Source organism: Trachypithecus francoisi, unplaced genomic scaffold (assembly GCF_009764315.1).
Source record: "Trachypithecus francoisi isolate TF-2019V2 unplaced genomic scaffold, Tfra_2.0 Lachesis_group15, whole genome shotgun sequence".
Taxonomy (NCBI): Eukaryota; Metazoa; Chordata; class Mammalia; order Primates; family Cercopithecidae; genus Trachypithecus; species Trachypithecus francoisi.
In genome coordinates this window covers 89,718,363-89,746,140 of record NW_022681460.1, presented here as the reverse complement: position 1 = coordinate 89,746,140, position 27,778 = coordinate 89,718,363, and the positions used below count along the sequence as shown (strand labels likewise).

At 36.3% G+C, this 27,778-nt stretch overlaps 1 protein-coding gene across 14 annotated transcripts in view; it reads right to left on the bottom strand.

Moving 5' to 3' along the window:
- SNAP91 (synaptosome associated protein 91) overlaps window positions 1–27,778 on the bottom strand; it is a 158,907-nt gene that overhangs the window by 90,136 nt on the left and 40,993 nt on the right. For all 14 annotated transcript variants that reach the window (XM_033235534.1, XM_033235532.1, XM_033235536.1 and 11 more), the window contains 5 exons: window positions 26,878–26,953; window positions 26,042–26,144; window positions 23,564–23,657; window positions 21,314–21,425; window positions 4,566–4,672 (listed from right to left, as the gene is read on the bottom strand). In XM_033235534.1, coding sequence (XP_033091425.1) covers window positions 4,566–4,672; window positions 21,314–21,425; window positions 23,564–23,657; window positions 26,042–26,144; window positions 26,878–26,953 — 492 coding nt within the window. The remainder of the gene's footprint in view (window positions 1–4,565; window positions 4,673–21,313; window positions 21,426–23,563; window positions 23,658–26,041; window positions 26,145–26,877; window positions 26,954–27,778) is intronic.

Here is a 27,778-nt window from a genome sequence, read left to right as displayed (position 1 = left end):
TATAGCTACATCATCTTTCATATCTTGGATCATTTTTCTGGCCTCCTTGGATTGGATTTCAACTTTCCCTTAGATCTTATTGAGCTTCCTTGCCATCCAGATTCTGAATTCAGTGTCCATAATTTCAGACATTTCATTGTGGTTAGGACCCACTGCTAGGGAGCTAATGCCATCCTTTAGAGAAAACAAAATGATTTTTTGCCTCTGATTTTTTGCATTGCCTAAGTTCTTGAGCTGATTCCTTCTCACCTGAGGGAGCTGGCTTTTATTTTTCTTTGTCAATTTGCTTTCGTTTGGATAGGGCTTTTTGTTTTTACATTCTTTTTTTCCCTTAAGGGTTGACTGGTGAATGTTGTATATGGTTGATTGGTTTTGTTTCTGAGTGCTTTCAGAGGGTCAAGGCTCGGTTCTAGGTTCTGAGGTTATGGATGGGTTCCTGTGGTGCGTTTCAGAGGTATTGCATGGTGAAACAATGTATTTTTGTTTGGTGGTGCAATTTAGGTTGCAGTCTTGTAGATGGTGCTTCATAGTGACATCAGGGTCAGCAGATATACTCTTACTCAGCCAGATACCTCTTATTTTTCAGTGTGTATGTGGCAGTGCTCTGGGGAGGGGAGGCAGGGGCCAAGAGATAACTCCCTGTCCAAGTTTGTTTCCAGGCCTTGGGCCTTGGTGCTGTCCCCTTCAACTACTGGTGCTGTACCCATGTTTTCTTTGCCCAAAAGGGGGCTTTGGCGGGCTGTGCAACCCTCTCCCTTTATGGGTGGTCCCAGCTGAGAGGTCACCAGGAGATCTCTGACTCTTGGGGGGGCTCACTGCACTTGTTAGAGTCAGAGCAGGTTGTGGGATATGACTACTAGTGGTCTGGTGTTGCAGTGGGTTGGGGTGAAGGACCCCTGGGCAGGGCAATGGTATCATGCATATGCAAGTGGAAAAGTGCCTGTGGCCCAGGGTTTCCAGCCTGGCAGACAGCTGTGGGACCCACTCAGCTTGTGTTCCTCTGACCCAACAGGTCGTCCTCCAGTGTCTGCCCCAGGAGCATCTTGACTGACTAGACTTGTCCCAAGTCTTCTGCTCCCAGATCACCGAGCTGTTCAGATGATGTGGGCTGCAGGGCTCCCTGGGAAAGAAGCTGTGGCTATCAGGCCGCACCCTTCCCAGATGGGTCTTGTGAAGGGAGGGACACCCAGCTCCTACATTTGCACAAGAACCTGCACCAGCATAAGAATCTAAGTCACAATCTTCTTTTTGTTCTGACGCTGGGGGCTCTTCCTCCACTTGAGCTCAGGCCATAGATCTCAGCAAGATACTCGTGGGCTGTGTGCTTGAGTCCCAGGGAGTTGAAACCAGGCCTGCAGATTTGTCTTCTGGCCCCTCGGGGTCAAGCAGTGGCTGCGCGGGGGGGTGCCAGACTGCTTCCAGGCCACCAGTGAAACACTCAGGTAGGGAAGCAGGGGCTGCACTGTGGATATCCTCCTCTGGGGGTGGCCAGGCAGGCAATCTTGGGAGGGGCCAGTAGGTGAGGGGGCAGTCATCCTGGTCCTGCAGCAATGGCAGCTCCTGGCCAGTAGAGAGCAGGAACTGCAGAGCAAGATGGAGAGCCTTGGGGGATGGGCACCTATGGATGTGTTTTACTGCAGCTGGCATGTGGTGGCTCCCAGCAGGCTTCCCAGCTTCCTCCCTCTTCAACTATGGTATCTGTGTTGCCCCTCTATTGATTTTCAGTATTTTCTCTCAAAAGATCTGTTGATCATCAGTGTGATGATTCACTCGATATTTTGGTTCCTACTGGTGGGAGAGGCATTTGCCAGCTTTGTCTAGTTGGCTGTCTTCCTTCCCTCTCTGGAATTCACCTTCTAATGACTGAACTCTGACTTTAGGAACAGTTTAGCCACTGATACCTCCCTAAACTCACTTATATTATTACAAATTAGGGAAATTGTAAATTAAAGCAACTGCATTCTGTTTATCTGTACATTTTAACACCACTTTAGATGATCCATTTAAAAATATTAATATGAACAAAAGAGGCATTTTTATGAGACTGACTTGCTGCCTATTGTGCTAAGAAGGCACCGAAAGAGGCATTTTTTAAAATAAAACATTATCGATCCCTAATACTGAAATCACTTCAGGAAAAGGTGACGTATTTCCATTAAATGGATAATTGTGTTCAAATAGATAATTTAAGAATTCTTCCTCAACACTGCTATTTTTATTGCTCTGAACTTCTGAACCACATTATCATTAGAGGATTAAAGTGTTACAGAAATCTCATCACTTTCTGTCTGCAAATATTCTGGGAGATGTAACTCCTACGATTCCGATATCTACCTTAGAATAGAAAACTAAGAATAACTTGGTTCTATAAAAGAGAAGAGTATTTAGCAGAAATACGTCTTACCTGTAAAAATTATTTTACAAAGTTTTACTTGTCTGCCATAGGAGACTTCAGAATAAGAATATAAGACATAGTAAGTTTTCTGTACTTCAAGCAATTTAAAAAATTTGAATATTTCCATAGAACTTGTTCAACTACTTTACCTTTTCTTCCATACAATGAAGAACCTACTGTTACTATTTCCCAAATAACCAATATATAAAGTTGTATTTTGAAAATCATATTCTAGAAATTTTCTTGAGACTCTTCAGGTAAGTGTTACTAACTATGGGATAGTTATTGAATATGAATCCATACATAGACCACATGAGTACTATACAGTAAAGAGAGATTTGTACATTTGTTGAAAAATTTCTATATTAACCAATCATAACCAAACCACTCAACATTGGTATTCAAACATTGTGTGTTCAAATTATGAACAATGTGATTTAAATATGAAAGAAAACACAAATGGTTATGGTTGTCCCATTGTGATTTAATGTTTACTCTATTAAAAATAATTTTGTAAATTAGTATTTATTCTATGAAAAAGTCTTAATCATAATGTCCAAATAAAAATAATTTTTAAATTTATTATCCAGTTATTTAAAGACAGGCTCTTAAAATTACATCTGATCTCTGTATATCTCTCAATGGCCTCAGTTGGGCTTGTGCTAACATGAGGTATCAACAGACAAAAAGTAAAATTTTATGTGTTAAGACAGAAGGAATTGACACGTAAGCAGAACTTTTCTCATGGGAATCTTGAGCCCAGCCTTGTAATACTGATTAGAGAAATGCATACCCCAGACTGCCACATGCCAGCTCCTTACTTATACACAATAACAAATGGGAAACTGGGAAGAATGTACACCAAGATTTAATGAAACAATAAAATAATCTGTTCTTGGTACTTAGGCATAATTTATCTTTTCACAGAAAGAAATTAGGCAAATTTTACTAGATTAAGCTGATAATTACAGTTAAACCATGGCAAAATCATACCAAATACAAAAAATAAAAACCTGTATAGCAGCAAAAGAAAAAAATTTCAAGCAATTCTATCATTTCTTAAAGACTACCAACGTTGATAAACCCATGAGGAAAGAAACATGCATGTGCTTTAATGCATATACAATTTACATAAGCTAATCTTTACCTTTTGTTTCCCTTATATTTAAAAAAGATTTTTATTCTAATTACCTGTTGTATGGGTGAAAGTTCAAGAATCAGCATTTTGTGATATTATTTTGGTTCCAGAATTTGCATGTGATAATTATTACTTCTATGAATAAAAGATTTTAAACACAATGCATGGACTAGAGTACTTCTTAAATTGTGTGTATAAAATGCTTGTTCTTGCAGTATATTCTTAAAATGACAAAAACAGCAAAAACATGGCATGAATGTCCCACATCCACAGCATTGTATGGTTTGCTGCTGAGCTGTAGAACCTCTTTCATACAACATTCCAATCAGTTCCTAGTAATCAGTTAATTGACATGTAAGATAAAAATACACTTGTCATTCTTCCAAAGGACTATAATAACAATGTTATAATTTCCAATATCAGCATGAATCATTAATTGGATTTTATAAGAGAAAATACCAATTCACAGATAATTTCAGGAACAGCAACTGTATAGTCACAGAGGTATTCTAATCAAGTATAAAGATACATCCTTAAGAAACAATTTATACATTTTATAAAACAAATTATACTTTCTGTTTTATTTTTCATTGTGTATAAATCACTGCCAAAGTAAGGAAGGTCAGAATTCATGATTTATCATTTACATGCTAAGAATAATAAACAGGCTTTCCTAAAGGCAAACCTAAGGTTCAATGAAAATAAAGGCTTTTCTAACAATTAAAGATAGCTATTTGGTAGAATGGAGGAATGGACCACCTTGCAAAGCAGCAAATGAGCTTATTATCCATGAAACTTTTATTTGAATGCAGAATGATCATCTGATTAGGATGCAGGAGTACAGAGTACAGCTCTGAGTGAGAAATTGGATGAGATGACTTCCAAAGTCACTTCCAACCTTAATATACTGTGACTCTGAGGCACTTCCAGCCCTAACATACTGTGACTCTCTTACACCTTCTATTATATACTCCAGATATATGAGCAAATATTTAAAAAATTATATTCTCAACAAAACTTAATATTACTTACCTCTGCAACCTTGAGAAATTCAGACACTCGTGTCATTCTAGTTAGAAATCGTTTGTAAATTTCTAGAGCGTCTTTACATTGTCCTTTCTTCATTTCAAAAAACTTTTCTAGAAAAGATAAAGAGATAAGCAATTGGAAAAGAGTATCCTATTCTATTTTTTTCTAAGCTTATGTTAAGATTACTACTTAAAACTTAATGTTTGAATCAAAACACTTGGTAGTAAAACTTATATGAGGTATTAAGGCACCTAAACAAAGGGAACCTGAATAGATTAAGAAAAGTGTTATGTTCCAAGATAATCATCTGTCTCAAATAAAACAATATAAATAATGAAAACAGAACTAAAGTAGAAGAATATATAAATTGCCACGACTGGCTAAATTTACGTTCCATATATCCCAACATCCTGTCTTGGAAAATAGCAGCAAATTCTTACGATGATAATCTCAAAATTTATGACTGCATTCTACAGAATCCTTATTTTCTTATTAGCTCACTATAAACTAATAATCTATAAATTATAAGGCAATAATCAATAAACCTTCCTGAATTAAATAATTCTTTATGTTTTCTACACTAAGTTGATACTTGCTTTTATTGGTCATAAATTATTTCTTTCAAACATTATGATGTGGCTCTTTTAGACGGTAGAGTTTTGTGAAAAAATTTGTTTTACCATATCCTTAATGACTTTCTAGTCTATTTATGTTCTCTTTCTCAACTTTTAGCTTTCTAAACAGAAAAACGGAAGCTTATTTTGCTGTTCTCTTTCACACATTCAAGACTAGAATTCAGTCATTAGGGAACTACAGCTCCATTACACTTGCAATATGAGAGTATAATTTTTCCATACATGCTTTGAAGAAAACCAGTACTTCATCAGTGTTTAAATCAGTTATTCATTGATCATTCAGTCAATAATTATTGACACTGCAGATGGAGATACAGCAGGCCATGTCTGTCTACAGTAGTTCCCAGGCAACTCTGGATTATACCTGATGGCCTAGCATCTTCTTTATAAGTTCATTATTTTATATTTACACATGGTTTAACATACGCTATTTTAATATTCTCTCATACTTGACAGTTATTTCATTCAGCATGTAATTTTACTTTCTTAAGGAAAGTTTAATAATATATAATTACACAAAGATTGGCTTCTTTCACTTAGTAATATGCATTTAAGATTCCTTCATGCCTTTTCATGGATTGATAGCGCATTTTCTTTCAGCACTGAATAATATCTGCATATCTTTGTTGGTGAGGTATCACCAACAATACTCAGAAGTATTTTTAATTTTCTTAAGGAAAGTTTAATAATATATAATTACACAAAGAACTAATTATCAAGAGCAGTTACTCATTACCTTCTGTTGACAGTCTTTGGGTAATTTTGCTTTTTACATGGACCTCCCCTGTAGGGTATTTAAGGGAAGCAAAAAGATCAAGAAAACAAACACATACTGTTTTCTACTTGCTAGGAGTTTAGAGAAAAAAGAGTCTTTTAAAAAATGACCAAATCTAAGGATACTTTCTTTATGCACTCTGTCCCATTTTCTAATGCAATGGATAAACTCATGGTGCTATAAGAGGAAAGTCTTTTCTTGTTAAGAAATTTGAAAATAAGGATTTACTCAGGCAAAACATACTTTTTGTTCTCTCTTTTTACAACAATCTTCATATAAATAATTTATTTCAAATATCCAAATTACTTCTCTTTAGTATAACCTGAGTTTATATCTTTGCATCTGATCTTCAGCAATAATACAAAAAGAAAAATCAAGTGGAATATCTCAATTTCTTTTTAGAACCTGTGACAAAAATTTTAACCAATTTTTTTTCTCTCTCCTCTGGATACTTTTAAAATTGTTTATATCCTTCATGATAATTTAGGACTCAGCAATAAAAAGCACTCGATCATTGTGGATTTAGGTTATAATCTCATAATTGTTTCTATAATAGTAGCATTGACACAGAAAGGCAACATGTTCTATTTCACCAACACAGGCACAGCTATGAGGCTTCCCTGTCCAGACCAATGCAGGGCCTAGGGAAACCAACACTTTTACAGAGGGGATTGGTCATCCAAAAATGAGCCTCTACCTTTCCTTCGCAGTAAAGATAACTTATGTTAATTTTCAATATTTGAAATGATCAAATTTCATGTTTGTAACATGAACCTTTGTAAAGCTGTGATAAATAACCCTTGTCATACTGTATTAACTTTTGAAGGATAATTGTGCTAGGAAAGAAACTAAATGAAAAAAATTATCATCTCTGAGAGACAAACTGAGAGTTTCTACATAAGCTATTACTGATGACCATTAGTCAGGGTGACAGCTTAGTTACAAGTCAGAGTTTCATTATAGCAATAAAGCATTTGTGAAGATTTATAGCACGAATATTGATTCCAACATTAGGTGTAAAGTATTGGTCATGAAGTCCTTGATTAAAATTCACCCACAACATATTCATAAGGTTAACTCCTAGCACTATCAGGTAAACAAATGAAAAACACACCTGCCTCAAAATTTATCAAATTGGGTGAATATGCCAAAATGTGTGAATTCAAAATGCTAGTCTGAGCATCTGGGAGTGGTTCTAATACAATGATTCCCATACTAAAGTCCCCAAACCACCAGGAACAGCATGTCTTTGGCCCTTATTAGGAATGCAAATTCTCAGGCCCCACCTCAGACCTACTGAATTAGAAACTCTGGGTTACAGGGTCAGCAACCTGAGCTTTAACAAGTTCTCCAGATATTCTTGAGGAAAGTCCTTGAACACTGCTTAAAGTACTTTTTCCTTGTCTTTTGCATAATGGACCTTTACCATAGTGACTATGTATAGGGGAAAGGGATATATCCTGACTTTTTTTTTTTTTAGAAAAATACTTTTTTAAAGAGTAGTTTTAGGTTCACAACAAAATTAAACGAAAGTTACAGAGATTTCCCGTATTCTAAACATGCATAGCCTCCCCCATTATCAACACCTCCGAAAAGAGTGCCATATTAGTTACAACTGATGAACCTACATTGAATGTCATTATCATCCCAAGTCCATAGCATCCCTTACTGTTCACTCTTGGTGTTGTACATTGTATGGGTTTGGACAAATGTATAATGACATGAATCTGCCATTTTAGTATCATACAGCGTATTTTCACTGTCCTAAAAATCTGGCCAGGCATGGTGGCTCATGCCTATAATCTCAGTACTGTGGGAGGCTGAGGCAGGAAGATTACTTGAACCCAGGAGTTTGAGACCAGCCTGGGCAACAAGGCGAGGCCCTATGTCTACAAAAAAAAAAAAAAAAAAAAAAATTCAAAAATTAGCCAGGAGAGGTGGTACGTGCCTGTAATCCCAGCTACTCGGGAGGCTGAGGCAGGAGGATCACTTGAGCCCAGGCGGTCAAGGCTGCAGTGAGCTGTGTTCACGCCACTGCACTCCAGTCTGGGAGACAAAATGAGACCTCCACTAAACACAATGATCTTTTTTATTGACTTCATAGCTTTGCCTTTTGTAGAATGACAGAGAGCTGAAAACATGCCTTTTCAGACTGGCTTCTTTCACTTAGTAATATGCATTTAAGGCTCCTTCATGCCTTTTCATGGATTGATAGCACATTTCCTTTTAACATTGAATAATATCTGCATATCTTTGTTGGTGAGGTATCAGAGTTTTCAGTCCATTTTTAATTGGGTTGTTTGCTTTATTTTTAATTCCAACAGTTCTTTGTATATTTTGGACAACAGTCCTTTATTAGATGTGGTTTTCACAAATATTGTCTTCCAGTGTGTGGCACATCTTACCCTTTTCTTGACACTGTCTTTCATGGAGCAGAAATTTTTAATTTTAATAAACTCCAGCTTATCAATTATTTCTTTCATGGATCATGCCTCTGGTGTTGTATCTAAAATGTCACCACCATATCCAAGGTCATTTAGGTTTTTTCCTATGTTACCTTCTAGGATGTTTATAGGTTTGCATTTTACATTGAGGTCTATGATCCATTTTGAATTAATATTTGTAAAGGGTATAAGGTCTGTGTCCAGATTAATTTTTTTGGTGTATGAATGTCCAGTTGTTCCAGCACCATTTGCTCAAAAGATTGTTTTTGCTTCTTTATTATAGATCAGGTTATATTAATGTGGGTTTATTTCTGGGCTCTCTATTCTGTTCCACTGATCTATTTGTCTATTCTTTTGCCAATACCACAATATCTTGATTACTGTAGCATTATAGTAGGTTTTAAAGTGGAATAGGTCAGTCATTCAACTTTGTTCTTCTTCAACATTCTGCTTAGTTCAAATTCTGCTTTTAATTTCAAATTCTGCTTGTTCATTGCTAGTATATCAGAAAGCAACTGACTTTTGTACATTAACCATTTTTCTAGCAACCTTGCTATAATTGCTTATTAGTTCCAGGAGTTTTTTTGTTGATTCTTTCAGATTTTCTACAATACGTGGTCATATAATCTGGGAACAAAGAAGTCTTATTGCTCCATCCCAAATCTGTATACCTCTCATCTCCGTTTCTTGTCTTACTGCATTAGCTAGAACTTCCAGTATGATGGCGAAAAGCAGTGGTGAGAGGGGACACTTTGCCTTCCTCCTAATCTTACTGGGAAAGCTTTTAGCTTTTTCACCATTAAACATGATGTTAGCTATTAAGTTTTTGTATCTATTCTTTATCAAGTTGATGAAGTTCCCCCTCCATTCCTAGTTTACTGATAATTTTTATCACGAATGGGTGTTGGATTTCATCAAATTCTTTTCTTGTATCTACTGACATGATCATATGATTTTTCTCTTTTAGCTTTTTGATGTGGCAGATTACATTAATTGATTTTCAAATGTTGAACCAGCTTTGCATACCTCGGTAAATCCCCTTGGTCCTGGTTTATAATTCTTTTTATACATTGTTGGATTTAATTTGCTAATATTTTGTTGAGGATTTTTCAACTATATTCATGAGAGATACTGGTCTGTAATTTCCTTTTCTTTTTTAATTTTAAATAAAATTTACTGAGCTATTATTTACATAGAATATATTACATTCATTTAAGGTGCAGATTTTATGTGTATTGGCACTTATATGCAACATCAATTACTGTCACAAGTAAGTTACATGTCAGTCCATTTTCTGCTGCTATCATGGAATACCACACACTAGATAATTTGTAAAGAAAGATTTATTTGGCTCACAGTTCTTGTGGCTGGAAGTCCAAGATCAAGGGGCTGTATCTGATAAGGGCCTTCTTGCTGCATCATAACATGACAGAAGGTATCACATGGTGAGAGAGTGCATGCCTGAGAAAAGTCACCTCTTAAAAGTTTCACCTCTTAATATCACCACAATGCCAATTAAATTCCAATATGAGTTTTGGAGGGGGCATTCAAACCACAGCAGTACAGAACATTTTTATTACTCCCAAAAGATTTCTTGTGTCTCTTTGTAGTTCATTCTTTCCTTCACTCTGAACCATGGGTAACCACTGGTCTACTTTCTGTCACTGTAAGTTAGTTTGCATTTTCTAAAATTTTATGTAAATAGCCATACAGCATGCACTCTCTTTTCTTTGGTTTCTTTCAACCTAATGATTTTGAAATTCATTTATGTTATTACAAAAATGTAACGGTTCATTCCTTTTTATTGTTGAGTAGCACTGTATAATATATATACATCTTATTTTGTTTATGTACCTATTAATGAATATTTAGTTTATGTTTTTTTCTATTATGAACATTTTTGAACATTCATTTGCTAGTCTTTGTATGGACACTGGTTTTTATTTCTCTTGGGTAAGTATCCAGGATATGATCTTAGTGGGTTGTAAGTTAAGTGTATGTTCAACTTTTTAAGTAAAACAGTAAATGTAAAATGGTAAAATCATTTGACGTTTTACCATTTTACATTCCTATCAGATGTGTATAGGAGTTCCAGTTACTGTACATCCTCACTAATACTTGATACCATCAGTAGTTTTAATTTTAGTGAGTCTAGTAGGTCCAAGAGGTATCTTACTGTGATTTAGTTCCTCAGTAACCAATGACATTGACAATTTTTTTATATCTTTATTAGCCATTTAATATCTTCTTTCATAAAGTGTCTGTTCAAATCTTTTGTACATTATAAAAATTGAGTTGTCTTCATTACTGAGTTCTTTATATGTTCTTGATAGGCATCCCTAAAACATAAATACATGTACTTTCTTCTCCTCTGTGACTTGTATTTTCATTCTTAATGATGTCTTTTGAATAGCATGAGTAATTTTGATGAAGTCCAACTTGTTAACTTTCTCTTTTAAAGTTCACGTTTTCTGTATTTTAATTTCTTTTTGCAGTTTTTATGTACTTTTAATAAGCTAGAAAATGCATACTATAATAGAATATAAAATGATTTTATACAGATAAAGCATTAAAAATCACAAATTCTATATTTGGTTATCCACAGTCTATAAAATAATACTCCCAAATTACATAGTTTTTTTTTTTTATTATTATACTTTAAGTTCTAGGGTACATGTGCACAACATGCAGGTTTGCTACATATGTATACATGTGCCATGTTGGTGTGCTGCACCCATTAACTCGTCGTTTACGTTAGGTATATCTCCTAATGCTGTCCTTCCCCCCTCCCCCGCCTCCCCACAATAGGCCCTGGTGTGTGATGTTCCCCTTCCTGTGTCCAAGTGATCTCATTTTTCAATTCCCACCTATGAGTGAGAACATGCGGTGTTTGGTTTTCTGTTCTTGCGACAGTTTGCTGAGAATGATGGTTTCCAGTTGCATCCATGTCCCTAAAAAGGACACAAACTCATCCTTTTTTATGGCTGCATAGTATTCCATGGTGTATATGTGCCACATTTTCTTAATCCAGTCTGTCGTTGATGGACATTTGGGTTGATTCCAAGTCTTTGCTATCGTGAATAGTGCCGCAATAAACACACGTGAGCATGTGTCTTTGTAGCAGTGTGATTTATAATCCTTTGGGTATATACCCAGTAATGGGATGGCTGGGTCAAATGGTATTTCTAGTTCTAGATCCTTGAGGAATCGCCACACTGTTTTCCACAATGGTTGAACTAGTTTGCAGTCCCACCAACAGTGTAAAAGTGTTCCTATTTCTCCACATCCTCTCCAGCACCTGTTGTTTCCTGATTTTTTAATGATTGCCATTCTAACTGGTGTGAGATGGTATCTCACTGTGGTTTTGATTTGCATTTCTCTGATGGCCAGTGATGATGAGCATTTTTTCATGTGTCTGTTGGATGTATGAATGTCTTCTCTTGAGAAGTGTCTGCTCATATTCTTTGCTCATTTTTTGATGGGGTTGTTTGTTTGTTTCTTGTAAATTTGTTTGAGTTCTTTGTAGGTTCTGGATATTAGCCCTTTGTCAGATGAATAGATTGCAAAAAAAATTTCTCCCATTCTGTAGGTTGCCTGTTCATTCTGATGGTAGTTTCTTTTGCTGTGCAGAAGCTCTCTAGTTTAATTAGATCCCATTGGTCAATTTTGGCTTTTGTTGCCATTGCTTTTGGTGTTTTAGACATGAAATCCTTGCCCATGCCTATGTCCTGAATGGTATTACCTAGGTTTTCTTCTAGGGTTTTTATGGTTTTAGGTCTAACATTTAAGTCTCTAATCCATCTTGAATTAATTTTTGTATAAGGAGTAAGGAAAGGATCCAGTTTCAGCTTTCTACTTATGGCTAGCCAGTTTTCCCAGCACCATTTATTCAATAGGGAATCCTTTTCCCATTTCTTGTTTTTGTCAGGTTTGTCAAAGATCAGATGGCTGTAGATGTGTGGTATTATTTCTGAGGACTCTGTTCTGTTCCATTGGTCTATATCTCCGTTTTGGTACCAGTACCATGCTGTTTTGGTTACTGTAGCCTTGTAGTATAGTTTGAAGTCAGGTAGCGTGATGCCTCCAACTTTGTTCTTTTGGCTTAGGATTATCTTGGCAATACGGGCACTTTTTTGGTTCCATATGAACTTTAAAGCAGTTTTTTCCAATTCTGTGAAGAAAGTCATTGGTAGCTTAATGGGGATGGCATTGAATCTATAAATTACCTTGTGCAGTATGGCCATTTTCACGATATTGATTCTTCCTGTCCATGAGCATGGTATGTTCTTCCATTTGTTTATATCCTCTTTTATTTCACTGAGCAGTGGTTTGTAGTTCTCCTGGAAGAGGTCTTTTACATCCCTTGTAAGCTGGATTCCTAGGTATTTTGTTCTCTTTGAAGCTATTGTGAATGGGAGTTCATTCATGATTTGGCTCTCTGTTTGTCTGTTACTGGTGTATAAGAATGTTTGTGATTTTTGCACATTGATTTTGTATCCTGAGATTTGCTGACATTGCTTATCAGCTTAAGGAGATTTTGGGCTGAGATGATGGGGTTTTCTAAATATACAATCATGTCATCTGCAAACAGGGACAATTTGACTTCTTCTTCTCCTATTTGAATACCTTTTATTTCTTTCTCTTGCCTGATTGCCCTAGCCAGAATTTCCAACACTATGTTGAATAGGAGTGGTGAGAGAGGGCATCCCTGTTTTTGTGACAGTTTTCAAAGGGAATGCTTCTAGTTTTTGTCCATTCAGTATGATATTGGCTGTGGGTTTGTCATAAATAGCTCTTATTATTTTGAGATACGTCCCATCAGTACCGAATTTATTGAGAGTTTTTAGCATGAAGGGCTGTTAAATTTTGTCAAAGGCCTTTTCTGCATCTATTGAGATAATCATGTGGTTTTTGTCTTTGGTTCTGTTTATATGCTGGATTACGTTTATTGATTTGTGTATGTTGAACCAGCCTTGCATCCCAGGGATGAAGCCCACTTGATCATAGTGGATAAGCTTTTTGATGTGCTGCTGGATTTGGTTTGCCAGTATTTTATTGAGGATTTTTGCATCGATGTTCATCAGGGATATTCGTCTAAAATTCTCTTTTTTTGTTGTGTCTCTTCCAGGCTTTGGTATCAGGATGATGTTGGCCTCATAATTCTGTATTTAAATTAAGAAATCTTTGCCTAGTCCTTGTTTTCTTCTAGAAGCTTTATGGTTTTAACCTTTATATTTAGGCCAATAATTCTTTTGATTTTACCTCTAGGCCTGCTTCGTGAGGCATATTATCTACTACTGAATAACAAATTACTCCAAAATTTAGCAGTTAGAGCAACAAATAAATTTCTGGTCTCTCACAGCTTGTAAGTCATGAATTTGGAAGTGGCTTAGCTGGATGGGTCAGGTTCAGGACCTCATGAGGTTATAGTCAAACTGTTGGCCGTGCCTGTAGCCCTCAGTGGTCTGGGGCCAAAGGTTCTGCTTGCAGGGTGGCTTACTCACATACCTGTTGAGAGAAGGTCTCAGCTTCTTGCTGTATGGAACTCTCTACAAGGCTGTCTGGTGTCCTCACAACTTTACTCCTGGATTTCTCTAGAGCAAATGATCTAAGCAAGAACTAGTGAGGAAGAAATCAAGGTGTTTCTTATAACTTAGTATCAAAATGTTACACCATTGCTTCAGCTGCATTCTATTCATTAGAAGTCTGTCTCTAAGTCCATCTCACATTGAAGGTGATAGGAGTTGATTTATATCTTTTTTTTTTTTTTTTAGCTGGAGTCTCCCTTTGTTGCCCAGGCTGGAGTGCAGTAGTATAATCTTGGCTCACTGCAACCTTCACCTCCCAGTTCAAGTGATTCTCCTGCCTTAGCCTCCCTAGTAGCTGGGACTACAGGCATGCGCCACCGTGCCTGTTTTTTTTTTTTTTTGTATTTTTAGTAGAGATGGGGTTTCACCATGTTGGCCAGGCTGGTCTCAAATTCCTGACCTCAAGTGATCTGCCAACCTCGGCCTCCCAAAGTGTTGGGATTACAGGCGTGAGCCACCTCGCCCAGCCAATTCATACCTTTTAGGGGATGAGTATCAAAGAATTTGTAGGCATATTGTGAACAACTAATTGAGATAAAGTTCAAAGTTCATTTCCTTCCCATGTGGATATCCAGTTGTTCTACTCTAATTTGTTGAAAAGATTTTTTTACCCCATAGCTGGCATTATGAGTTCTACTTTCTTTTCCAGATGAATATTATTCATGGTTATATTTCAAAAGCAAACTGAATTTTTTAGAAGTCAAGCCTACAGCAAAAGATTATTAAAATACATAAATGAAAAATTCAAATGATGGCATTAATTCTAATAATGTACTTTATGTAAGTCTGCATTTTCAATTTTCAATTGCAATAGTTAATACAATCTTCGGACATTAATGTCGGAAGACATCTAAGACATTAGCTAATTTACCTCAGTTGTTTTATAAATATTGAAGCAGAAGTGTTAGGAAACTAAATTAATGGTTCAGGATATAATATAAGATACAGGCAGATCTGAGAATATTAGCTATTTAATAGCCTGGCTTGGTAATCTAACAGTCAATTTAATTTTTTTTTTGAGATGGAGTCTTGCTCTGTTGCTCAGGCTGGAGTGCAATGGCACAATCTCAGCTCACTGCAACCTCCACCTCCTGGTTCAAGCAATTCTCCTGCTTCAGCCTCCTGAGTAGCTGGGATTACAGGTGCCTGTCACCACATCCAGCTAATTTTTGTATTTTTAGTAGAGATGGGGTTTCACCATCTTGGCCAGGCTGGTCTCAAACTCCTGACTTCAAGTGATCTGCCCCCTCTTGGCATCCCAAAGTGCTGGGATTACAGGTGTGAGTCATTGCGCCCAGCCACTTTCCTTTTCTTGTAATGTCTTTGGTTTTGAAGTTAAGGTAATGCTGGCCTCATAAAAAGAGTTAAGAAGAATCTTCCCTATTTCTATCTTCTGGAAGAGACTGTAAAGTGTTGGTATAATTTCTCACTTAAGTGCTTGGTAGAATTTACCAGTAAACCCACGTGGGCCTGATGTTTTTTGTTTTCAAAGGTTATTATTGACTAAGTATCTTTAATAGGTAGAGGCCTATCCAGGTTGTCTATTTCTTCTTGTGTGAGTTTAGATAGATTGTACCTTTCAAGGAGTTGGTCCATTTAATTATCAGATTTGTGAGCACATAGTTGTTCATAATATTCTCTTATCTTTTTAATGTCTATAAGATCTGTAGTGGTCTCCCCTCTTTAATTTCTATTATTAGTAATTTGTGTCCTTTTTTTTTTTCTTAGTCTGGCTAGAGACTTATTGATTTTATTGATCTTTTCAAAGAACCAACTTTTGGTTTCATCATTTTTTTCTATTGATTTCCTGTTTTCAATTTCATTGACTTATGTTCTAATTCTTATTATTTCTTTTCTTCCATTTACTTTGAATAATTTTCTCTTCTTTTTCTTGTTTCCCAAGGTGGAAGCTTAGGTGACTGATTTTAGATCTTTCTTCTAGTATATGCATCCAATACTATAAATTTCCCTATAAGCACTGCTTTCAATTCATCCTACACATTTTGATAAGGTATATTTTCAGTGTCATTTAGTTCAAAATATTCTTAGATTTCTCTTGAGCTTTCTTCTTTGACCCATGTGTTATTTAGAAGTGTGTTTAATCTCCACCTATTCTGAGATTTTCCAGTTGTTTTTGTTATTATTTTTAGTTTAATTCCACTGTGGTCTGAGAGCAGATGGTTGTATGATTTCTATTAGTTTAAATTTGTCAAGAATCGTTTTATGGTTCAGATTGTGGTCTCTACTGGTGAATGTTCCATGTAAGATTGAGAAGAATGCGCATTCTTCTGTTTTTAGATCAGTAGTCTATATGGATATATGTCCATTATATCCAGTTAATAGTATTGTTGAGTTCACCTTCATCCCTACTGATTTTCTGCCTGCTGAATCTGTCCATTACTGATAGAGGGATGTTGAAGATCCAACTCTACCAGTAGATTTATCTATTTCTCCTTGCAGTTCTAGCAGTTTTTGCCACACATACTTGTTGATTGTCTGCTGTTAGGTGCATACACATTAAGGACTGTTGTGTCTGTTTGAAAAATTGACCCCTTTATCATTATGTAATGTCTTTCTTTATCTTTGATAACTGTCCTTGCTTTGAAGTCTGCCATGTCTGGAAATTAATATAACTAGTCTTGCTTTATTTTGATTAGTGTTAGCACAGTATATTTTTTTCCATCTCTCTACTCTTAATTTATGTGTGTCTTTATATTTAAAGTTGATTTCCTATAGACAACCTATAATTGGGTCTTGTTTTTAGATCTACTCTGGTAATCTCTGTCTTAATTGATGCATTTAGACTACTGAAGTTAAAGTGATTTTTGGTATAGTTGGATTAGTATCTACCATTTTGTTACTATTTTCTATTTGCTGCCTTTGTTTTTTGTTACTATTTTTGTCTTCCACTCTTTTTCTACCCTTTGTGCTTTTAAATGAGCATTTTATAAGATTCCATTTTCTCTCCTTTCTTAGCATATCAATTACACTTCTTTTTTACTTTTTTAGTGGTCGCCATAGAGTTTGCTATGTACATTTACAACTAATCCAAGGCCACTTTCAAATGACACCATAGTGCTTCATTGATAGTGTGAGTATCTTATAATAACAAAACATCCAAATTCCTCCCTACTATCCCTTGTATTATTGCTGTCATTCATTTCACCTATATATAAGCATATATGTATATACTTTATATAAATACATAAACATATATTATTGCTATTATTATTTTGAACAAACTGTTGTCTGTCAGAACAACTAAGAATAAGGGAAATAAAATTTTTATTTAACCTTCACTCACTCTTCTTTTGATATTCTTCCTTTCTTTATGTAGACCCAAGTTTCTGACCCATATGATTTTCCTTCTCCCTACAGAACTTCTTTTAGCATTTTTTGCAAATGCAGATCTACTGGCAATAAATTCTTTCCAGTTGTGTTTGACTGAGAAAGTCTTTATTTCTCTTTCACTTTTAAAGGACTATTTCACATAGTAAAGAATTCTAGGTTAAGTGGGTTGTCTCAACACTAAACATTTCACTCCATTCCCTTCTTGTTTGCCTGGTTTGTGAGGTGAAGTCACACATAATTCTAATTTTTTTCTCCTCCACAGACAAAGTGATTTTTCCCTCTGGCTTTTTCATAATTTATTTCTTCATCTTTGATTTTCAATAGTTTGAAAATTATATGCCTCAAGGTAGTTTTGGGGGAATTTATTCTACTTGGTGTTCTCTGAGCTTCCTGGATATGTGGTTTGATGTCTGACATAAATTTGAGAAAATTCTCTGTCATTATTATTTCAAATATTTCATTCCTTTCTCTCTTTTCATTCTGGTATTCCATTATACATATATGACACCTTTTGTTGTTGTCCCACAGTCTTATTCTGTTCTGACATTTTTGTTTTGTTTTTAGTCTTCTTCTCTTTGCTCTGTAGTTTTGGAGGTTTCTATTGATTTGTCTGCAAGCTTAAAGATCATTTCCGCAGCCATGTCCTGTTTGCTAATAATCCCACTGTGGTTTTGATCTCTAGTACTTCTTTTTAGTTCTTTTTTAGGATTTCCATCTCTCTGCTTACATTGCCTATCTGTTCTTGCATGCTGCCTATTTTAGCCATTGGAGCCCTGAGCCTATTAATCATAATTGCTTTAAATTCCCAGTCTGATCACTCCTTCATCCCTGCCATATCAGGTTCTGATGCTTGCTTTGTCTTTTTGAATTTTTTTTTGTCATTTACTATGACTTGTAATTTTTTCTCGATAGCGGTACATGATGTACCAAGTAAAAGGAACTGCTGCAAATGGGTCTTTCTTAATGTGGTGTTACGGTGTGGGGAGGTCAAGTGTTCCACAGTCCTGTGTTTAGGTTTCACTTTTTAGTGAGTCTATGCCTCCGGATTGTGAACTTCACAAATGCTTCTTGGTTTTTCCTCTTGGACAAGATAGATGTAGTGGGCTAGAGTTGGGCACTTGCCCAGTTAGGCTCTGATTAAATCTCAGCACATCAGGTGAGGCTCTGGTTAAGTAGTTGCTCCTTCTTAAGAATAAGAGTGCTCTGGCGTATTTCAAAATGGTTCCTTTTCTTCTCCCCATTCTGGAAGCACAAGCAGATTTTTCCCTAATATTTACTATAGGAGCCTAGTTGAGCTCCCGGAGGTAAAACAAAAGTGGTGCTCCCTATGACGGGGTTCCCTAGGAGTTTTTAACTCTCAGACTTGGCCACATTGAGCCTCCAACAATTCATCAATTACAGTTCAAATCTTCCTACTTCAACACTAGTTCCTATGGCAGTTTCCATTCATGAGTCTCTGTTCCAGTAATCCATGACTCCTTGTATTTGCCTGTCTCCCCAATCTTGGGGGCAGAGGTTTTCCCTATGTCTTCACCTCTCTTGTGGATCCCAGAAGAGCTATTGATTTTTCAGTCTGTTCAGTTTTGTACTTATTTTTAGGACAGAGTTGTGACTTCTAAGCTCCTTCCATGTGGAACCAGAAACCAGAAGTCAGATTTATCTACCCAGACTTTTCAGGGACACTGACTCTAAGCTCATTCTACTCCTTGGGGACCCATAATGTCACTATATGTTCTAGCTGTCTGAGTGGAGGCTTTATGGGGATTAAGTTATAAAAGGAAATTAGATCCAGTGACTGCACAAAACTATCTGTGGTTATATCCTCAGTTTTCTGAATGCATAGTTTGAGTAGATATACTTTAAAACTAGCAGAATCTGCACTGTTTTTCTGATTTCTGCAAAGATACAGGGGTAGAAATCCCATCACATCCTCAGTATACTTGCATATTTGTTTTATGAAAAGATGTATGTATTTGAGAGGTTAACAGCAGATTATAAACTTAATCAGATGATAACTGCTAATGTGCAGGTTTCCAGATACATCCTCATTCACCAGAAGAAAATCAACACAGCTCCTGGTACCTCATAGGTAGTTACAGAACTAGGTAATGCTTTTATCTCTACCTCAATAAGCAGAAACCACTGGAAGCAGTTTTCTGTCATCTAGCAGAGATGCCATTAAAGCCTCACTGTCTTATTTCAGGGATATCAACCTCTTTGGCTGTCATACTCCCATAGGATATCATTTCGATGACATAAGGCTGAATGTATGTAGTGGGCAAGAATTGAAGGTATCTTAGCTGCCTTGATAAGTCACATGCATGTCACAGTATGGGAGACAGAATCCATGAAAATTCAGAGACCAGCCACCTCAATGAAGTTTCTAAGGGCCCCGAAGTCTGTGCATTTCAGAGAAATTCCTTCCATGTAAAAGAGAAATGTACCTTGCACTCTTTGTAACCAAAAAGGGGCAGAAGTCTGCTATGCTGCTTTGGTGGCGACATAGAGGACATGTGTATGTGCTGCAAAGCATTCGGTATAGTGTCATATATGAGTCAGGCCCAGATTAAGGGAAGACTCTGCAACTTCTCCAAACTGATGCCACGTGGGGCTCTGTTTCAGCAGATCTAAAGGTACTCGAAGCATGTACAGCAGATTCAAATGCTGTAGAGTGCCTTTGGTACACTCCAGTACAGGCCTCCAGTTCTTTGGAGTAGAGCCATGTCTTCTTCAAACAGTAGCTAATCTCCTTTGGAAAAAAGCTCTCGGTTTACTTTTATCTCAGTTTACCTTGGTTTATTTTTACCTACCTTTTACTTTTAGAGACTTAAATTTTGACCAAAGAACATCAAGTGATCATCAGACCTAAAGTGGGTGTTATCTAATGTACCAAACAATAAAGCTGAACAAGTGCAATCATACTCCATTATCAAAAGAAGTAGTCTATAAGAGACAAGCCTCAAGTAGGCTGTGAATAAGCAGGTAGATTGTATGAACAGATGGCTCATATTCTCAGTGCATCTTTTTCTTTCCCATTTCTTCCTCAGATTATACCCATGGACTCTGGAGGAGTTCCCTATCACCAGCTGACTGAGGAAGAAAACATTCAAATTTGGTTTAGAGATGGTTCCTCATGTTGGCACCACCTGGAAGTGAAAAACTGAATAATATCCCCACAAAGGGATGGCTTTGACATAGAAAGAAATCTTCACAGTGAGTCAAATTTCCAGAAATATATCTATCTAATTTTCTACTTTTTGGAAAAGGAAAAATGGTAAGACACATTGAACTACACCAAATTATGTGTGGCAACTAACTGTTGGCCTGGATGATAAGGTACTTGAAAAAAATAAAACTGGAGGATTGGTGACAAGGAGGTCTGGAGAAAAGGTGATGGATGGACCTCTCAGAATGGATAGAGAGCATGAGACTATCTTCATCCCACTTGAATAAAAACCAAAGGGCATATCCCACAACATGGCTCTTGCTAATCAGAGGGCTAAGAGAACTCTATAGGAAGTGGGCATGATATCAGAAATGGAGGTCATGAATAGGCTAAACAGCATAGGCTTCCCATCGCCAAGGCTTATATGCCTATCACCACTGCTGAGTCCTCAGTTGGCCAACACCCTGGATCAACAGTGAGCTTTCATCATAACACAATAGTCCAAGGAGACCAGCCATTCACCAAGTAAGAGGCTGAGGATTAATTCCTTTTACTAGGGTGGCTAGCAGCAATCTGTCTACACTATGATTAGCACCCAGTTATCCTAGATATGGATTTACCATCTCTGCCCACATCGTTCTGCCAGTGTCACCATCTGTGGACTTACTCACTATTATGGTATTCCACACAATATTGCCTGCCAAGAAGTGGGACAAGAGACTCACCCCACAGAATTCATCAATCTTACCGTGTATCCCATCAGCCCAGACATGTTTCAGCTGTTCCACCTACCGAGTAAGTTAATAACACCATCATTGTAGCAAGCAAAAAGTTTGATAAGATCTTTGAAAAGAAGCATAAATGCTGCATTTATGACACCATTTGTTAGTTCATTTGGATGTACCTAGAAAAACAGAAAAATTTAATATTAGCTGCATATCATCATAATTTTTCTTGAATCACATTAAAATGTCTCAAATGACTACTAAGAAATTCATGAATATTCTACACACATTGGCAATTCATTTAGTAACCCTACCAATATCAAAAGATGGACTACATATGTTTTTGCTTCAATTTAAGTCAATGAAGTTAGTCTTATGAATTAAAAGACAGATATATGTGCATATATATATATGTCTTTATATAGATTAATCCATAGATTATTCAAATTTAACTTTTGAACATCTGGTGTTTTGTTACTTTTACTGTTATGTTACATTTCTTCCACTTCTCCTATCTAATAGTTTCTGTGAAAGAATTCAGGCTCCAGGGTCCTGCAATGACTCAGTGTGGAAGAATAGCATGGGGAATACCTTAGTCAGCTACCTCTAAAATAACTCTAGAGACTCATAACTGTTCATCCATTCCAAACTACTATAATCATCAACACAAAGGTGCGTAATTTCTCCCTATTCCTCAATCCTTTTATTTTTCCCTTTATGACTTTCTCTTTCAAGACAGAACCCTTACTAAGGGCAAGGAAAGTAAAGAAAAATAAATGAAAAAAAGAAAAACAAGTTAAAAGGCAATTCGACAGATACTTAGTGAAGTCTTTATTGTAAAATCTGTTAAAAAATAAGATGGTTTGCTGCTTTTATGAAATTTCACAGGAGTTAGGTGTTGTGATTAGCACCCAATTATAGACTAAACCATACAATCGTAACAGAGACACTAAGTTACTAAAATTTGAGGAAAATCTTTGTTGTAGGCAACCACCAAAATACAAAAAGGCTGAACAATATGAGTTAAGAATGTCTCTACATGTCAAAATATTTTATTTTCATGAATCAGATTTCAGATTTTTTTTTTTTTTTTTTTTTTTTTTTTTGAGACAGAGTCTCACTCTGTTGTCCAGACTGGAGTGCAGCAGCATGATCTCAGTTCACTGCTACCTCCGCCTCCCAGGTTCAAGCGATCCTCTCACCTCAGCCTCCCAAGTAGCTAAGATTACAGGCATGCACCACCACACCTGGCTAATTTTTTTTTTTTTTTTGGTATTTTTAGTAGAGACAGGGTTTCACCATGTTGGCCAGGCTGGTCTCAAACTCCTGACCTCAAGTGATCTGCCCACCTTGGCCTCCCAAAGTTTGGGATAAGAGGTGTGAGCCATGCCCGGCCTCAAGACTCTTCAAAATTAATTTTTTTATTTTAAGATAACTCCAAATTTACATGCAGTGTAAGAAGGAACACAGAAAGATCCCATATACCATTTACCCAGTTTATCCTAATGATAACATCCTATAAAACTATAGTACAATATCATAACCAGGATACTGACAATGAAACAATTCACTAATTTATCTAAGATTAAACACAATTCTTTGGAGGATAGTGTGATTTAAGCAATCCGCATAAAATGGTTTCTAGGCCAGGCGTGGTGGCTCATGCCTGTAACCCCAGAACTTTGGGAGGCCGAGGCAGGCAGATCATGAGGTAAGGAGATCGAGACCATCCTGGCTAGCATGGTGAGATGCCATCTCTACTGAAAATGCAGAAAATTGGCCAGGCGTGATGGAGGGTGCCTATAGTACCAGCTGCTTAGGAGGCTGATGCAGTAGAATGGCGTGAACCCGAGAGGCGGAGCTTGCAGTGAGCGGAGATCGCGCCACTGCACTTCAGCCTGGGTGACAGAATGAGAGTCCATCTCAAAAATAAAATAAAATAAAATAAAATAAATAAAATAAAATAAAATATTTCTAACAGCAGGTCAAGTTATTTAGCTGCCTGAAGGTACATCTTGCAGATACTTCATCGTGTCAAGTACAATAGGAAGCCACTATCCTACTCAGAACATGAAGTTCCAAGAATGTACCATTCATATTTTTCCTTGACGTATGTAAACACCTGGTAAACTGCTTAGAAAAATCAGGGGGAACCTAAATAATCCTTACCAAGCTTAACAGCCTGAACTAAGTATTCATCTAAATGAAGAAGATCTACAGTTGCTTCCCAAGGAAATCTTTGGATTTACCTGTAGCCCATCTTCAAATGAAAGACAACATTGATTGTGTAAGAAACATTTTCTAGTGAGATACATACATCAAATTCAAGCAGTGCATCAATTTGTCCCTGCAGTATTGGCATACTCTTTAGTAGCTTTTCGGGAGCCATTGTCCTCATTACACCATCAGCCCTACAGTAAAAAAAAAAAATACAATTTCATTGGATATGGACAATTCAAGACCATATGCATTGTTCTAAGCAGTTCCCCCATACCACCCCGTTTCCTTATTAATCCTGTGGAATCAATTTGAGGCATTACAAGGTTGTAGTCGTTTCCTCCCTCTATCTATTATCTATTCTTATTCCACTGCACAGGCAATGCTTGTTTATTTTCTATCTGTACTGTCCTTAGGAAGAAAGCAATGCAGTCTGGATAAAAGAGGCAAGTTGCATTTCTGAATGCATTTTTCTAACTCTGTAATAAAGGTAATAGTGTTGAAAAGTATGTTTTCTTCTCTTTTTTTTTCTTTTTCTTTCTTTCTTTTTTTTTTTTTTTTGAGATAGTCTCCCTCTGTCACCCAAACTGGAATGCAACGGCATGATCATAGCTCACTGTAATTTCGAACTCCTGGGCACAAGTGATTCTCCTGCCTCAGCCTCATGAGTAGCTGGAACTACAGATGCATGCCACCACATCCGGTTAATTTTTTAAAAATTTGTTTTGGTAGGGATGGAAATCTCACTATGTTGCCCAGGCTGGTCTTGAACCCCTGACCTCACAGTCCTCCCTCCATGATCTACCAAAGTGCTGAGACTATAGCTATGAGCCACTTTGCCCAAAAAAATAAACTTTCTAAAAAGCTAGGTTTTCTTCTTTTTTTGAGAAAGAGAAAACATGTCTGAGAGGTTTATAAAACGTATATGACTTGGAGTACAGGGGTTATGCTATTAACCATCAAGGGAAGAAAAATGCATACTGATAAGAACACTTTTCCCAAACAAAGGTAAGAGTTTAGCTACAGAAGATGAGATTGAAGGTTAATGCTGATGTCAGAGGATGCACTGCCCCATCTCCACCTTCCTTAGCAAGCCCTTGTATCCAGTGATGGTGATGGTTGAGGAGCAGCAGTACAACTTTCAGGGTCTCTCCCAGACCAACAGTGGAGAAAGCAACCCGAAGTGTCCACATGTGTTCATACAGGTGGGCAAAAGTTTCTAGGAAGGCCATGGACCTATTGCAGAGGTCACAATGCAGCTGGGAACATCAGCAATGGTTGCACGGTGCCATGTAAGAAGTTAGAGGAAGGCATATGAGCTAGACTCATCTCTCGTGAGAAGAAGGTGAAGGAAAACACCTACTATAATAAAGTATTCATCTACAATAAATTATTTTCAATATGCAAGTTGATTTTTTTCACCACTATGGTAAAAATGTAGCCCAAAACTAAGGTTAGGTTAGCCATTGCAAAAATAAAGTTACATCTTTTTGTGTGGATTCTTGAGACTAAAATATTAAAGCTGCTCTAGTACCTTGCATTATTTCAAATGAGGAACAGATATAAGATATGCACAAATATGTGGCTGAATGCTTCTGACTAGATTTATACATCTATTTAGAGGGAAATAAATGGTAATTATAGATAAAATTCAAGTGTTTCTGTTTCAATGAGGTTTTCTTAATTGGTAGTATTAACAATTAGTTTGATTATGGTGTGTGCATGTGTGTGTTTATGTACGTGTTTTCTAGGATGATACTATCCCTCAAAAACAGTTCAAAGTTCAGATTCACCTCAATCAAAAAACATTCATATAGCTATTGTCTATTTTCCATCTTTTTTTTTTTTTTTTTTTTTTTTTTTAGACACAGGGTCTTAGAGACAAGGTTGCTGAGGTAGAGTGCAGTGGCACGAATGTAGCTCACTGTAGCCTCAGTCTCCTGGGATCAAGCAATCCTCCTGCCTTAGCCTCCCAAACAGTTGGTACTATAGGCATGCACCACCACACCTGACTAATTTGTTTGATTTTTAGTAGAGAGAAAGTCTCACTACATTGCCCAGGCTGGTCTTTAACTCCTACATTGCCCAGGCTGTTCTTTAACTCCTGAGCTCAAATGATCCTCTCAGGTTGGCCTCCCAAAGTACTGGGATTACAGGTACCACTGTGCCAGGTCAAATTGCTATTGTCACCTACAGTCACTATACTTTTAAGTGAATCTTGTCTTACTTCCCTCCTTCGTAAATTATTTAAAGGTACATACATGTTTAAAAATTTTGAGTTAATTTTAACAAATAAAATGTTACATAATTTGTCCTGGGGTTAGAGAGAAAAAAAAATGTGATAGCATATAAACTGAGAAGGAAATCAGATTTTTCTGCATGAAGATATAAATAAAATAATGCATATTGCAACTTCAAGGCTAACTTCTACAATATTATTTATTGAGTTTCTTTTTTTAGGTTATTGTAAACTGGGCCTTCAAGAAAATTAGCTGGCATTTAAGCTTAGTTAAAATAAATCAAGTATGCCTCAAGGACTTATTCTCCTCTAATAAATATAAGAAAGACAAAAACATACCCTTTCTTCACCCTGGCAAAATCAAAGGCCATCTGTCTGTAAGAAAAAGCCTTTTCATTCAAATATCTACTATAGCGCCTTATGAAGGTAGACATATCATAACCTGGGGGAGTGGAAAGAAGAAATAAAACTAATTAATAAAACACCTTCAACTGTGCTTTGCATACTACTATTTTTTTTACTCTCTAAATGGTGATAGTCCTAGGATAGGGTCAATAACTGTGTCAGACCCCATTTAAAATCCTGCTTCTAGGCAAAAATACTTTTGACATGAGGCATTCCAGGATGATTCAATTACTTATTCCACCATTCCAGTACATAATATGTTTTTAAATTTTCCTTGAATTTTTGTTCATTTTTCAAATAGCCAGTTTCAGATTTAATTCATGCAGCCATCTGATAATGTTCCATTTGCTTGATGTGCTTGCTTTACACATAACAGATAAACAGTGAATATGATCAATGAACAAATGAATGCAGTTCAAACCCTATTAATCCACACAAAAAATTTATTTAAGACTGGAATAATTTTTTTTAATTGAGAAGGCATCGTTTATTTCATTGTCTCCTGTATCTTCATAAAAAACAACCGTGGGTCTAGCACACCCACTGTTACTTTTAAAGGTAAACATGTGGTAAAAATCCCCAAAATAAACAATATATATTTTATATGCTGAGTTGTCTATAATGAAATATTTTAAAGCTATATTTAAATACAATTATTTTTGCATTCTTAAATATTCAATGAAGCTATCAGTTGCAATGATTTTGGATTAATAGTCTCACTTCAAAAATCAAAGCATTGGCAAAAGATTATAAAATACAAATATTCTCACCATGGGATCCACTTTTGTCCAAAAAATTGCTGAGATTGAATAGTGTATTTCTAGAAGCCAAATACTGAATAAATCTCTGAAAAACAAAAATTAGAATTAAATACACATATGCTTAAATCATACCTTTAAACAATTTCTGATACTAAAGGGATTTTTTTTGACAAATTCTCATTGTGATCTCTTTTGCTCAGTTATAAAGTTTCCTAGAATGCTGAATGTCTCTGAGAGAAAAAAAAGCTTTGTGAATTAGAATTAAATTGTATGATCTTTCATTTCTGCACATAATGGAAATACTACAATTTATTAGGATTCAGTAGGCATCCTACATAAAATTGGTAATTTTAATTTTATCAGTGTTTTCCAAAATAAACATCTTATGAATGCAATTTTCACTCAAAGATTCAAAGGAATCTTTCCTATGGGAAAAATAATTCTATTGTTCTTTCTTCTAACATTTTTGCTTAAAAATAGGTTTACATGGTATATCCATTTCTTGAACCTATAATTTTAACACAGGCATATCTCATTTTATTGAGCTTTATTTTTATTGCACTTTTTGCAAATTGAAGATTTGTGGCAACCCAGGGATAAGCCAGTCTATCACTGCTCACTTTGTGTCACATTTTGGTAATTCTCACAATATTTCAAACTTTTTCATTATTATTATATCTGTTTTGGTGATCTGTCATCAGTGATCTTTGATGTTACTAATGTAATTGTTTTGAGGTGCCACGAACTGTGCCCATAAATAATGGCAAACTTAATCAGTAAATGTTGCGTATGTTCTGACTACACCACCGCTGGTTGTTTCCCTGACTTTCTCCCTCTCCTCAGGCCTCCTTATTCCCTGAGACACAACAATATTGAAAGTAAGCCAACTAATAACCCTACAATGATCTCT